Consider the following 15,014-nt stretch of genomic DNA (forward strand, 5'->3'; position numbering starts at 1 on the left):
AATTTTTTATTAGTGTCGGTGGGCAAGTGGGCATCCCACCATAAATTGTCGCATAAAGTCTTCCTTCTTTATTTATTGTCAAACCAACTTTTGCTTTTTTCACGTGGACGTGCGTACCATCTGCGCACCTCCCTATGCGCAAGAAAACACCAGGAAGCTATCCAAAATAAAAACAAAATGCAATAATGTCACTCAATATCACAATACAAAATGCAGACGGAATCTAGTACAAAATGCACTCACTTAATATTACAATTTATTAAAAGTGAACAATAATGTTACTTTGTAACTGGGGATAATTAATTGAATAATAATATCTTTATTTTTTTAAATTATTAAAAATAATACAATTTTTTTTTAAAAAATTATTAATAAATATGATTAATTCAACAAAATAATAAATAAATATTTAATTTTTTTTAATTGGTACTTTGCAAGATTATGCTTCACACCTTTTTCTTTTTTATGTCACTTTCTTTTTCTTCTTCTGTTTTCTTTGACCATCAAGCCCAACTTTAGCTGCTTTTTCCACGTGAGCTCCATACGTGTAGGCCTCCATATGCATAAGAAAATACTTAGAAGCTATCAAAAAAAAGAAAAAGAAAAAAGAAGGGAGGTGAAAAACACTCAATTTTGTATGAGGAACCACATTCTCGTCTTTCATTTTTTATAGAGTTTAGAAACTCTAATTCTCTTTCGAGTCGGTTTGGAAGGACTTAGCTTCTTTAATATATGCATTTGTTTGCCCAAAAAATAAAAAATTGCACACTTAATTTAAGATTTATTAAAATAATTTATGTGAGTTTTAGAAGAAAAAAAAAAAGATAAGTTCATATAAAAATTTGTGAACAGAAAGTTTCCGCCCTACCATTTATAATCAACTACTTAAACATGTTATAAAATTGAGTATACAATTGAATGTATTCTTGGATTAATATGAATGAATTACTTGTGAATTTTGATCCCTCCATCTTATTTTTCCCATTCAAAATACAAGTTATTTTAGGATGATATAAAAAAAAAAAAAAATAGATTACCTGTGAATTTTGGTCATTCACATTGTAGCTATAATTTTTTCAATATAAGATTTTACAATTGAATACAAGCTAGTAATTTGCTTAGTCTCATTGTAAAATTACACATGACCATTTCTAAAGACAATGGTGATGGCAATTGGGAGTAGATGCAATTAATTATGCTGCAATGCTAATATGTGAGGTGGTTTTAATACGATAAGTATTGTGTAGAAAAGACAACATATTAAATTATATTAAGGAGAATTTAATTATATTCATTGAAGTACTTTTCCTATATATTTCCAATAATTGTACCCTCATATATATATATATATATGCTGTTGTATCCTTGGCCCTTTTAGTCCAGGTCCTATATTTAAAATATTTGCCTTGTTACTTGTTGATATTGTATCATATTGGTATCCAATGTCCATGATATTGGCATTAAGTGCCAATTAAGTTCAAAATAAAACACACTAAACTAGTCATTGTGGAGACATTTGAAAAAAAAAGTATTTAATTAATCTATGTCAATATTAATTTTTTCTTAATTACTCTTTTACCTGCCTCTCTCTCTCTCTCTCTCTCTCTCTCTCTCTCTCTCTCTCTCTCTTAATTGCCAAATTGTTTTTCTCATTTCTCCTTTCTCACATTAAGGTCCAAACAAGTTTTGAAATATTCACATGTGAGTACCGAGTTGGTTAAGTGGTGAAGTTCCATATTGAATAATCATGACAATAGTGAGTGATTAATATAACATAATTGGACATAAACTCATTGGCTTAAGTTTTTAGGTTAAATGATGTCATAATATGCTATGTTATCTTACTGATCAATTGGAGTCTCCCTAACAATGAGCAACTTAAGAACCTATTAAACACATTGAAGAATGTGAAGCGTGGGGACTCAAGATGCAACATTAATCAGCACTCACATGCACAAAAAAGGTTTGATGTGGCCCACAAAAGCTATTCTTACTCTAATTGAGTGATTGCTTTGAAGTTAATAGTTTAAAGTTCCATTTTTGTTGGGCAATTGTCTCAACATCCAATTGTGAGTTGGAAAGTTAATTGGATTTCTTAGTTAAAGAAGGAAAAATTAAATTGATTATTTTCGGGTTGTCTTGGTGTGGAAAACAAGGCTATTCCTTGAAATGAGATTTTTGCTTGGGAGGTAATGCAAGGGGAGAGACAACAAAATTTGAGTGTTGTTGACAACAAATTTTGTAAAGCGCACAAATCAATGAAAATTTGTGAGACTTTAATTAATGTTGCAAAGTGAAGCAAAAAAAGAGAGAGAACTCGCAATATGCATAGTAGTGAATAAGGTTTTGTGGTAAGCGCAGTCAAGAAGAAAAATAGTGTGTGAAAGAAAAAAAAAAAAAAAAACAGTGAGAGTTTTCTTTAGCTATAAGACATACATAAGGTTGATAAATTTCAAATTTTATAATTGATTTTACAATTGTGAATTTTATTCGGAGTATTTCTTGTGATTTTTTCCCTTTAAGGAGAAATGGTTTTTTCACGTAAATTCTTGTGTTTGTGTGTGATTGGTATTTTGTCTTGGTAATTTTGGCGATAATATTGAGTAATTGATTAAAATTGTTAATTGATTGTCTTAATTTACACTAGACTAACTTGGAACCCAATCTTTTTTACAAAGTAATATACTAAACCTAGAACGAGAAGTCTTCTCTTTATTGAAAAAATGCATGTCATTACTTGAAAGTTTCTAAATGTTGGATAAAGCTGCTTGTTCTTTCTTTTAAAGATTTTCTAAATAGCATAACCTGACTGACCAAACTTACTTAATTATGTAACACTCTTTTAGAGCTCAAGTCTAGTAAAGTGAAACTCGAGTTTGTTAAACTCAAGTTCCAAGTGAATCTCAAATTTACCAAACTCAAGTTTCAAAAAAAAAAAAAAATGCTACATAACTAAATAAGTTTGACCTGGTGTTTTTTTACTAAATATTTCCTAAAATGATGCTATTAGGCCAAAAAGGCTTTTTCTTCTTCCTCTTCTTCTCCTCTTTTTATTTATTTATTTATATATATATATTTTTCTTAACTTACTTTTATGTTTCCATTAAGTGGTCCAAGTCAAAAAGATGAACAACCTTTATTTGACGTCCTACCACCAACCCTTCCCTAGTCCCCACCCTTTATAGGGTTCCTTTGGTTGGAGAGATGGAAAAGTGAGAGGATGAAAAATTAGTAAGAGGATGAAAAAGTGGGAGGATAGAAAATATTTGATTTTTCCTCATGTGTGTTTGGTTGGAGGGGTGGAAAAGTGGGAGGGTATAAAACTTTTTTGTTTGGTTGGAGAGAAAAATGGGAGAATGAAAAATGTAGTTTATATAAATTGACTATTATGTCCTTGTTATATAATAGTGGGAAAGTGAGAGGGGTAGGTGAGTGTAATAAAGTGGGGGTATTTGTGTGAACTGCATTTCTCATCACTTTTCCCTCCTCATTTCCCTCCCAATTTGGGAGGATAGAAAAAGTGGGTCCAATGGGGAGAGTTAGTATAAGACTATTTTGTTAGGGGGAGTGTTGATATGAGAGATGTAGTGAGGATGTTATGTATCTTTTCTTTTCTTTCTATTTTAGATACATTTTTTCTTGTACATTGGGTCTTGTGACCATTTTTGATATACATTGTACTTATTCTCTTTATATGTTGATGTATTTTTCTTTCACTTACCCTTACATGTGTTGTTTCTTTTCTCTCTTTATGCACATACTTCTTATTACTTGTATGCAATCTATTATTCTGTTTCACACAAAGATGCCTTGATAAGTTTTGTTTAAAGTGTTTCAGAAATACAGGTTATCAAAGTCTACTTGCTATAAACTCTCTTATTACAAAGCTTTTTAAGAGTTTGTGTTAGGATAGATTTTATTGTATTCAACAAGTGAATATGAGTTGAGTGGTTTATGACTTCTCTCATATGCTCATTTGTTTATTGTGGTTTTGCCACAGATTGCCAAAGGGGAAGATTGTTAGGACATGTGTGTTTCACTTGTTAAGAACATATGTCTTTCTTTTATGTAATTGGCTTATCATTTGACAAAATACACTTGTAATTGGGTTGATTTAGGTGTTTTTAATACTTCAAAAAACAAGATTTCAAGATCAAGTGATAAAACCATTCAAGTCTGTCCAAGAAACAAGCTGAATAGTGCAAAATCATTAAAGCTCGACAGTTGGCTTGACAGTTGCATCTATCGAGCTTAAGAAAGTTGTCTCAGCCCGTGTGCTCGACAGCTCTTATCTGTCGAGGTTTAAGAATTTCAGAATTCTGATATGATTTTCTTGGGTTCCGTGAATATGTCTTTGAGTCTTCTTTTCTCCTAACCCTAGACATATAAAAGGATTATTTTAAGGGTCGTCAAAGAGTTCACAAGTTGCACAAGTATTGAGCAAAGTTTGTTCAAGTAAATTGTGATCGGAGACAAAGTTTTGCCCTAGTTCATCATTCTTGTGAAGAAGTTGTTGTGTTTGTACATCGTAGGGTTTTGTGACCAAGCATCTTCTTGATCTTCATCGTGGAATGAACTGAAGAACTTTACAGCCAATGATCTTCTTTAGTTGGTGTTGAAGTCGCATACTGGGATTCGCGTAATTGGTTAGTCACATATTGGGAGCCGTGCATTACAAAGAGAAATTGTCATTATAGAAGAAGTCCAATTGGGTATTGGGGTAAGGGTTCAACTATAACTTGGTATAAAGTACTGGGATTCCTTTACTTGTAACCGCTTGTTGTGATAATAGTGGAATTTCGGGAGTGGTGACCTTAAAATCACCTAGTGGGGTTTTTGCCGTATAGATTTTCCCCATTCGTAAACAAATCACCGTGTTAATTTATTTTCCGCTGCATACTTTAGTTATTGGTGATTTGTTTGTACTACCACATGCTTTGCATATTAATTTAATTAATTAATAACTTGGCTAATTAATCAATTAATTTAATTACAAGGGGTCAATACGTTTTTGACTTATCAACTTCTTTTTTGACTTCTACATAATCTTCAAGAAAAGTATTTTCTTCAACATGTAATTTCTCCCTTAATGGGGGAATATATGGCTCTTAATAATTCAAGTATGAACTTCTTGGCCAATAATTTTGCTTTGTATATGACAAAAGTTCATCACAATCGAAAGGATAAAATTTGATAGCAAGCCACTTTTTCATCCTTGGCCATTAATGAATTTTGTCTTTACCTCATCTAATTCTATTATACTGTATTTGTTCCCACCAACGTACACCAAGTTTATACAAAGCAATTCTAACTTCTCTCCTATAAGAAATATTCTCATAATCAAATAAATCCTCTAAATCAAGTAAACAATTAAGAAAATCTATATATATATATATATATATATAACCCTTAAAACTTGCAATTCTTTTATAGGGCCTATATGAAATTTGCTTACCAATAGGTTGCTCGTGAGTTACGTCTATGTTATAGTTATCTTTATTGTTTCCATTCTCCAATGATGCCATCCTAGCAAAAATATTTGTGAGTGGTTGTTGTATGCCACGTAATACTTGCTATATTTTTTGTCACCGGAACTGCTACCGTCTTATACGTTAGCCATTGTACCAGGATAAGTTAAGGCTCTAATATCAATTGATACGGGTGTGAAAGTGACAAGAAGCAAAACACGTCTACTTCTAGAAAATAAGAAACAAAACACGTTTGCTTTTGAAAAATAATTCAAATCCACGAGAGTAAGTTGAATCTACAAGGAGAGATAGTCTGGAATCCACTAGAGAAAATAGAGAGACAAACAAGAAAATATATTACTATAAAATAAATCTTAATTAATACCCAACCATAATAGGAACCTAATTTGACCTAGAAAGTATTAAAAGCACCTAAAAACAAGGAAATAATAACCCTAAACTTAAAATAACGAAAATTACATAAAAATATAATAAATTAATAAATTACAAAAATTAAATTGTAGATTCTGTCCTACATCAAATACAAAATATGCAATTACAGTACAAAATGAGTTTCCATGATGTGCAAATGGCAACTTAAAAAAACCATGTTGTCAATTACAATTAGTACCAAGAAAAGCCTCTAAGCTATTACTAATTTTCAATTTGCATCCCAGGATGAATTTAGCAAAATGTTTCATTTGTTTTCAAATTGGTGCTACCTATAAGCGTTCATCAGGTGTTCATTTTCCCTCTTGTAGTCATATATCTCAACATCTTGATTTCAGCCATTACTAGTGTTGTGCAATATTGAATCTATATAGATAAGGTGGTAATAGTATTGCTTTGAAAGCAAGCCTATTATAAAACCTTAAACATGCCCAAGCTGGTTTAACAACACATCTTATTACGTGGTGCAAGGCCATGGTTTAAGCATTTATAAAAACGTTGTCAACTACTTTTACCTTGGGAAGATACACGACCAAAACATAGTCAAACTGACTGAAATGCAGCCGTACATTATCAATAGTAGCTTAAATTGGAATACATCCTTGAAGCATGAAAAACCTCTTTCCTCACTTAGCAGGTGAACTCATCAAAGGCTTAACAGCACAGTCATCAGCAGAAGCAAAACCAACCTCCATTTCTGCAGTCATCAACAAGTCCTCTTTACGTCCAGAAGATAATGGTCAATTCACTGGCGTCTTACCAATCACATGAGCATGATCTGAAGGAGAGGCAGTGTCAACAGCAATAGCATAACATTGTAAATATTTTCTAATTTACAACATGGCATCAATAATGACAGCAAGCAGAACTATTCGATGTCCCGTAAAATGGAGCACCAAACCAGAAAACACAAAGATGCTTGGGAAATTAATTGTAGTTATAATATATATATATATATATATATATATATTCAACAAAGTTTCTTTGGCTTTTTAATTGATGCAGGACCATCAAAAGGTCTGATTTCAATTACAGCAGTAGCAACAATAATCCAGTATATAATTTCTCAAAAAAAAAAAAAATGCAAAATTTCACACACTAAAACATTTTTTTTCATGACCATACTTATCCGTTTAGGGACCAATGCCACTTTGAATCATAACATGAGATACTGGAATTTGCCAAACATAGAGCCCATTGAGAATGCCTTGTCCATCTAATTAATAAAGCAAATTTTTTTATTTTTTTTTAATAGAACAGGGTCTAAAACTTTCAATAAAAAATATCGAAATTCAAATGGTCCAACAACTAAGGCCAGTCCAGACCAAGCCAAAAAAGAGAGCGTAATCATTTACAAACAAGATTAAACTAGGGCCTGAAATTCCTGTACAACAACAAGACAATTTAAACTAGCACCTATACCAGTAAAGAGTATTTAAATTGCCGTTGTCAAAGTGAATGAAGTTTATTAAAATTATACTAAAAAAACTGGAACTTGCTGTGGTAGTGCTGCTCTAACACAATATAGAGGAATAATTCATTTTGCATACTAAAGAGGAAAGTCTCACACAAACCTCACAAGAAGAAACAGGTTCTCAAGTCACAATCAAAACTCATTCAATAGTTTATCCCAAGCAAATTAAATATATCATATACAAAAGGATAAGTCCATAAAAAGAAAATTAAATAATAAAACAATTCTAATGAGAATCAGCCCATTCAAACAAAGACATAGTTCTAAATCCACTAGAAGCATTTGTCTACAATTATTAAATTTAGAATAACATCAAGTTGGGTTGGATGTATAATCTCTCCACATATCAGTTGCTATTTTCTTAAAATCTCTCCTTGGGCAGCATCATCATTATTTCTCTCTTTTTGCGCACCAAGTTGTTCATGGGGTTCAGGATTGTTTAAAATTTCTTTGTCCACCTCATGAAGAATTCTATCATTCGAATTTGCACCAATCAAGTAATTGTGCAAAATGCAACATGCTAAAATTATTTTTTTCTGGGTTGGAACTCCGTAAGACAGCTCATTTCAACTTGCTGTCAGATTGTGACCACATTGTGAGTAACTCTTTGAAACTTTAATATTCTAGTCCACATGCCTTGGATAAGAAAGAATCTCGTGGAAATTAATGTATAGTTGGAAACAAAACCTAAGCCAGGAATGGAAGTTTTAACATTGAGGTTGTTCAGAATTTGAAACATTTCCTGGACATTTGAGATGTTTCAAACTACAAAATGAAATAGCAACAAGAAACAATGCAATGAAAGGATACTTAGAAATTTTAAACATTTTGAAAAGTAAATAACAAAAATTGGAAGTAATGCAGTCTTAAACATTTCTTGGAAGCTGAAGACATTTTGGACCACAAAACAAAACAAAAAAAACAAGTGATTGAATGGAACCATATACAGAGTATTGGCAGTTACCTTAATGCCCTTACAACAGTGACCCAACTACCCTCACTTGTTGGAATGAGACCAAGACAAACACGATCAGCAACACCTGCCATGCAGAAAATCGAAAGGAATCAATGAGAGCAGTCTATCTTCTTGTACATTAATGCATGTTTTCATGATAAACTTTTCCTTTTGGACCAATGTAAAATATCAGCCATTGCAAACTTTTCCTTTTTGCGCCCTTGTTGACCTAACATGTCACTAATCCAAGTTGCCATGTGACTAGCCCTTAGTCTAAGTAGAATTATTAAAATAGTTTTCTATTAGTCTAAGTAAAATTCTATGATTAAAGTTTAAAGAAATTTAAAAAACTATTTCAAGAAATACAAATAGAGTCAGTTATTTAAAAAAAAAATATATATATATATATATTTTTTTTTTAATAAACTGCCAAAATTTTCTGTTTTGATGAAAGTTTGGTCTTACCCTCATCATTTATCATGCCATTTTTTCCTGTATGTTTCCTCTATACCTTCTTTCAATTGCACTTTCAAAGTAGCAAACTATGCATCCATGGCAAGAGAACATCTCTCCTCCATAACATTATACTTCTTTTTATGTTAAACAACCTTTAAGTTGCTCAATAAACAAAGGTTCTGGTCTCCAAGAGGCAATAGCAGTGACTTACGGCTTTAGTGGGATGCATGACAGTTTCGCACACGGTTCACATTTCATATATAAATAAAGTCCATATCTTAATCCAATGAAACAACATCCTCTCAAGTCTCAAATCTATAAATTATGGCCTAAAAAAAATTTCCAAGCTTTCTGGCTCCACCAATTTTGGATCCCAATCAAATTAAATAAAACCCGATTTACGTGTCTTAAGACTCAGTCCACTGAAGAAAGAGCATATGAAAGGGTTCAGCAATAGACCTAACTCCACCGAAATAAAACATTTTACGGATAAAAAAAAGTTAATAGACCTCACTCTATACTCCTAGATACACTGTGGTAGAGATTCAAAAAAACACTCATTAAGTAACATAGCAGAAAGATGAGAAAAAATTAAAAGGGAAAAAACTCTCTAAAGCAAGAACTGACCAAATCAGATGAGGCACAAATTTTGTATCTAAACACTTCTTAAAGGAAGAAATTCTAATATGTTAAAAAAAGTGATGCAGAGGCACTTTCGTATACCAGTTCCCAACAACTCATTTATCCAACTTGCACTATATAGCTGAAGTCCAACAAGGGGAAGATTATGCAAGTGACACAGTAAATAATATCCTGGTGATAGATTACACACTGCTCAGGAAGGAATCATGGTTGAGATAGCATAGTATCAGATTATAAAATGACATACAAAAGCCAGAAAAATCAGAGTTAAGTAAACAACAGCACACCTAAGACAAAGAACAGAGAAAAAAAAAATACAACTTTGATACTTTATCAAGTAATATTTGGAACTTTGGAATGAAGAGTGAGACACACACAGAAAGGCACATGTGAATATGCAACTAGAGCAACAGAGTACATATAAAAAAATGTGCTCCTGGATAATGAAGCGTGAGACACACACAGAAAGGCACATGTGAATATGCAACTAGAGCAACAGAGTACATATAAAAAAATGTGCTCCTGGATAATGAAGCGTGAGACACACACAGAAAGACAGGTGAATATGCAACAGCATCTCAGGTTGTGTTTTATATGTCATTAATTATATAGAGCATGGCACAATCTAATCATATGAAAATCTTTCATGATGTTGAGTAACTCCCGACAACTCATTGTTTAGTTTCAATCATTAGATTCCTTCATGATGACATATAAAAAAATAAATAAATAAAAGCAAAGAGAGAGAGAACAACACAGTGAGATGCTGCACAAACTCACGTGAGTTAAATCATGCACAATCAAACAAGCAATTTATCAAACACATTGTGAGCAACTCTTTGAAACTTTACAATTCTAGTAAAAAAAAAAAAAAAAAAAAAACCCAAATGAGAAACCCATTCACAAAAAACAAGAAATTACCCAATAAAAAAAAACAAGAAACATAGATCCATATATAGCTACAATATACAAATTTATGTGAGTTCACAATCTAGACTCACTCAAGCGCTTTATCAAAAACGTTATGAGCAATACTTTGAAACTTTAAAATTTAAGTAAAAATAGCAATCAGATCCGAAACCCACCCACAAATAACATGTTATGACCCCCATAAAATCACAATTAATAAGAAATTACCCAATAAAATCACAATTTTAAGAACATAATTATTTGATCCAACTCAAAAGAAACCCATGAAACAAAAAGAAAAACAGAGTTTACCTCTGAAAGAAAAACTAGGCATGAGAGACGATTGATTGTAAAGAAGTTGTGTGAGAGAGAGACAACGTGAAGTGTGGAAGAAATTGTGTGAGAGAGAGGCAGCGGTGTCTTCAAGCTGAGAAAGTTGAGAGGAACTTGAGACTGATGAGAGAAATAACGTGAATTTCCTTTATATAATCGGTTTGTAATTTTGTTAATTTAGAAAGGGAAAATTGGGGAATTCATTTGGTCAATAATTTATCTACTCTACGCTCTATCCAAATCTCTCCAATTTGGAGAATTAAAAATGAGAGGTTAGAGGTAGTTGAAACCCCTCCCCCTCATTTCTTAAAATACTTCCAAATAAGGTAATTGAATTACTCTCCCTCCCTTTACTCTACTCCTTCTCCTTTTTTAAACATCCAAACAGAGCATAAGAGTTCAGCTATCCCACAACAAGGGCATCTACTCTGACATAAACTCCCTATTCAAGATAAAAACAGCATTGACTGTTGACATTATTCCAACCCAGTTCTACACAGTCTAACACAAAGACACGAGTCTTCAAACTGAACTACAACATCATACTGAATTTGCTGCTAATCAAACCCAATATACTGTTTTTGCTAACAAACCAATCACAAACTTAGAAACTAGCACACTTTTAAGCAAAAGTCATGAAGGATGGAATGAGGTATACCCCTGTTAGAATGGAAAACTTGTTTAGGATAGAGTTGCAGCCACTTCATTTAAACATCATTTTAAACTTGACATCTTTTCTCACACTCTTCGCTATACTTTCCTTTGTTTTGATTTCTCCTCTATGAACTCTTGAGTTACACAGAGACCATATTGATAGACAGTAGCCCAAATAACTCTGCATAAGGAACTTTTGAGGCTCATTCATTTGATACAGGCAAACCCACATGGGTGCCTATTTGGCCCAAGCGAATGACCATTGCCAATAATAGACATTTTTGAGATTACCAGAAATATTAGCAGTACAACATTTAATCATATTTCACACTGACACACCTCCTACCCAAGTATCCTATGCACTTTCTGCCTACTTGGCTGAAATTTCATCAGCAAATGTTACAAAACCAAAGCCGTCTGACAAGTTTTTCTTTCATCTTGAAGCAAAGTGCATCATGATATTAGTTTTCCAAGAAGCCAACAACATATGGGCAAAACCCAAAAAGGACGTGATAAATGCTAATGTATAACAACTATATACAGCATATGCAATTATAGTAAAAAATAGATTTCCATGATGTCAAATAGCATTGTTAAACAACCACGCAAAACATAGTAATTGCCTATGTAGAACAAGGTCAGGAAGTAGCACCAATTCCCAACTATTGAAATTGGTTACACCACTCTTTGTTTCATAGTAAAATACAGAATTCTAGTTATAATATGTGGTCTGCAATACATGTAAAACAAGAATTCTTAATTGAAATATTAAAAGTAACCAAGAGTGACAGTTTTATGCTATTTAATTTATGAATTACTTGAGAAGGAATAATGGAGACCTGTAATTCACTTTTATTAAAAAAATGTTACAATATAATTGGCACCTTAGACTTTAAAACATTAAATTCATCTAGCATTTTAGCAGCCTTGTGAAGAACCAAATGCAAGTTGTATTAAAACTAGTTGTATATTCAACAAGAAGCACATTCAAGCCCACAATTGTCAGTTTTATAGCCTATCTATAGCCATGGTTTCAAAACCTGGATTGTTTAATGAACTATAAAAGGAAGAGGTTCAACGTTTTTGAGGTTCGACTGAGGGCAGACAATAATGATGTCATAATTAGTTTAATAATTAATTAATATGAAATTAAATAAAATAATTATGAAAATGTTAACAATCTTAACAAAAACAGTATTTAAAGATGTTAAGAGTATATCTTGGTTAAAGATTAGATGATATTTCTCATAATTTACTACAAAGATTAAATAAATATCCTCTAATTATTTAAAATATTCAATTAAATTTTTAATATACTAATATAATTAGCCAAAACTAATGCATTTAAAGTTTATTTCATTCATTTGTACCACACACAGTTGAAACAATAGGTAATGAACAAATTTTATTAATAAAAAACTAGCCAACCCGAGTACATTACATCATATTATATTTATATACATTCAAAGGCCTTAAAAAAAAAGGATTAATTTCCCAACAACAAATGTCTTAGGGAAATCAATCCAAATGAACAAGAAGGTAAAAATGCAAACCTGTATTAATCTTAAAAATTGCAAACCAAAGGTGGGTTTACATACAAAATATAATGTTGTGTGTGGTTCTTCCACTATCTTTGTGGAAATCCAGAATTACCATGTTTTAACACGTGGAAGAATCCTAATGTTAATTCATATAGAAAGTGAATCAAATACATGTATTGGACCATTATTCCCAGCACTGATATTTGAGATCGTCCAACAAGCTTCTTTCTTGATTTTTTTTTTCTTGGTGATTTTGTGTAAGAAGTTGATAGAAAAGAAGTTGTCAATTACAAACTGGAAAATACATAGCAAAGTTTCTTTCTTGCCATGTATAGGGAAGAAACACAGCACTTCCATTCAAAATGTATACATGTGTGAGAGAGAGAGAGAGAGACAGAGAGAGAGGGCAATATGGCTTGTTTATTAATTAATATGGTCTTCTAATACATGCTTATCAAAGAAAAAAATTTATTTTCTTGCTTATTGAGTGGTGACAGAGCTCAAAGAATTATAGATAGGCTCCCTATGGATGGAGCAATTGTAGCAAATTCTCTTGGGCGTTCTGGCGGCCTATGGCTGCTTTGGGATTCTGACCAAGTTGAACTATCTGAGTTGTCATCTACGGAGCAAGAGATCCACGCTATTGTGACGTCCACAGCTAATGGACCTTGGCTCCTCTCTGCTGTATACGCTAGTCCTAGATTGGCTGAGCGGAGACTTCTCTGGGAAAATTTAGAAACTGTGGCGAGCCTCCATTCTCTGCCTTGGGTCATAGCAGGTGATTTTAATGAGGTTCTCATGAATGGGGATAAATTTGGAGGAAATGCAGTAAGTATTAACAGAGCTCTTCGGTTCCAGTATTGCTTGAATGTGTGCAACATGATTGATATGGGATTTGCGGGGCCTCGATTTACCTGGTCTAATCATAGACCTCTGTCTCAGCTTGTTCAAGAACGGATTGACAGAGTCTTTGTTAACCCTATATGGAACAACATTCACCCTGAAGCAGCCGTTCTTCATTTGGAGAAAACTCACTCGGACCATTGCCCGATTAAGCTGTTGTTTAATAGGCCTCAAGATGCCCGTGCTCCTAGACCTTTTAGATTCCAACCTATATGGCTCTCGCACCCCTCATTTCCTGGTATGGTTCGTGAAGCTTGGTGCAACCCGCCTACCCTTCAACAGGCTATTAGGTCCTTCTCTGAGAAAGCTAATAGCTGGAATCGTACTCACTTTGGCAACCTGTTTCAGAGAAAGAAAAGAATTCTTGCGAGGCTTAAGGGCATTAAAGAAAGTCTGGCAGTTTGTCCGAATGCTCATCTTATCAATTTAGAGAAGATGTTAAGAAGTGATTTTGCGGAAGTGACCAAGCTTGAAGAAGAATTTTGGGTGATGAAATCCAGGATCCTTTGGCTTGTTGAGGGTGACAGGAATACTTCTTTTTACCACACAGCAGCCTTGGTTCGTAGGAGAAGAAATCGCATTTTGTGCATGAAGGACAGGATGGGGAATTGGATCAATGGGGACAGAGAAATTTCAGATTTTATTAGAGAGGGTTTCTCTGCCCTTTTCACTTCTGGACTTTTCTCCTCCTCCCTGGGAGAATGGAACCCCCCCTGTTGGTCCACTTGCCTAAGTGAGGCGGATGCCATAGCCATTGACAGGCCGGTTTCTGATGCTGAAATTAAGGCTAGTCTGTGGGCACTCAAGCCTTTCAAGGCGCCAGGTTCGGATGGCCTACACGCTGGTTTCTTCCAACGGTTTTGGCTGCTGGTCGGAGATTCGGTGAAAAAGGAGATTCAGCATATTTTCACGACAAGGGCTGTTCCCGAGTACCTTAATAAGACTCTGATCACCCTTATCCCAAAAAGCAAAAATCCTGAGACATTGAATAATTACCGCCCCATTAGTCTTTGTAATACCGTTTACAAGATTGTGACAAAAATTATTGTGGCTCGGATTAGGCCCCTGCTACTTGATTTAATCTCACCTTTACAGTCGGCCTTTGTACCCGGGAGACAAGGAGTGGACAATGCGATTATCGTCCAAGAGTTGGTGCACTCCATGGCAAAGAAAAAAGGTTGAGGGGGAGTGATGGCAATTAAGTTGGATTTAGAGAAAGCGTATGACCG

General features: G+C 33.5%; 1 protein-coding gene across 6 annotated transcripts; it reads right to left on the bottom strand.

The window, feature by feature from the left end:
• Window positions 1-7,024: 7,024 nt before the first annotated feature.
• On the bottom strand, window positions 7,025-11,035 carry LOC136070701 (tRNA wybutosine-synthesizing protein 2/3/4-like). 6 transcript variants are annotated; one of them, XM_065780992.1, is made up of 4 exons: window positions 10,667-11,035; window positions 9,527-9,616; window positions 8,357-8,432; window positions 7,052-8,079 (listed from the first exon to the last, which is right to left on the bottom strand). In XM_065780992.1, exons 1-4 carry the CDS (start codon window positions 10,686-10,688, stop codon window positions 8,016-8,018), a joined length of 252 nt encoding a protein of 83 aa, XP_065637064.1. In that variant the 5' UTR covers window positions 10,689-11,035; the 3' UTR covers window positions 7,052-8,015. The 6 variants fall into 6 exon arrangements, 2 of the variants coding, with proteins under 2 accessions (XP_065637064.1, XP_065637065.1); XM_065780993.1 differs by having other exon boundaries at window positions 7,053-8,157; XR_010631935.1 differs by lacking the exon at window positions 9,527-9,616 and having other exon boundaries at window positions 7,055-7,966.
• Window positions 11,036-15,014: the final 3,979 nt, after the last annotated feature.

Source organism: Quercus suber, unplaced genomic scaffold (genome assembly GCF_002906115.3).
Source record: "Quercus suber isolate HL8 unplaced genomic scaffold, Cork oak 2.0 scaffold_253, whole genome shotgun sequence".
Classification (NCBI taxonomy): domain Eukaryota; kingdom Viridiplantae; phylum Streptophyta; class Magnoliopsida; order Fagales; family Fagaceae; genus Quercus; species Quercus suber.

Bases quoted from the DNA above. Each gene is read 5' to 3' on its own strand.
- LOC136070701 (XM_065780992.1), bottom strand. From the start codon at position 10,688: ATGCCTAGTTTTTCTTTCAGAG. The intron at 8,433-9,526 runs GTATACGAAAGT...TCTGCATGGCAG, and splicing joins AAATGAGTTGTTGGGAACTG to GTGTTGCTGATCGTGTTTGT. The intron at 8,080-8,356 runs GTAACTGCCAAT...TTCCTGGCTTAG, and splicing joins ACTGTTGTAAGGGCATTAAG to GTTTTGTTTCCAACTATACA.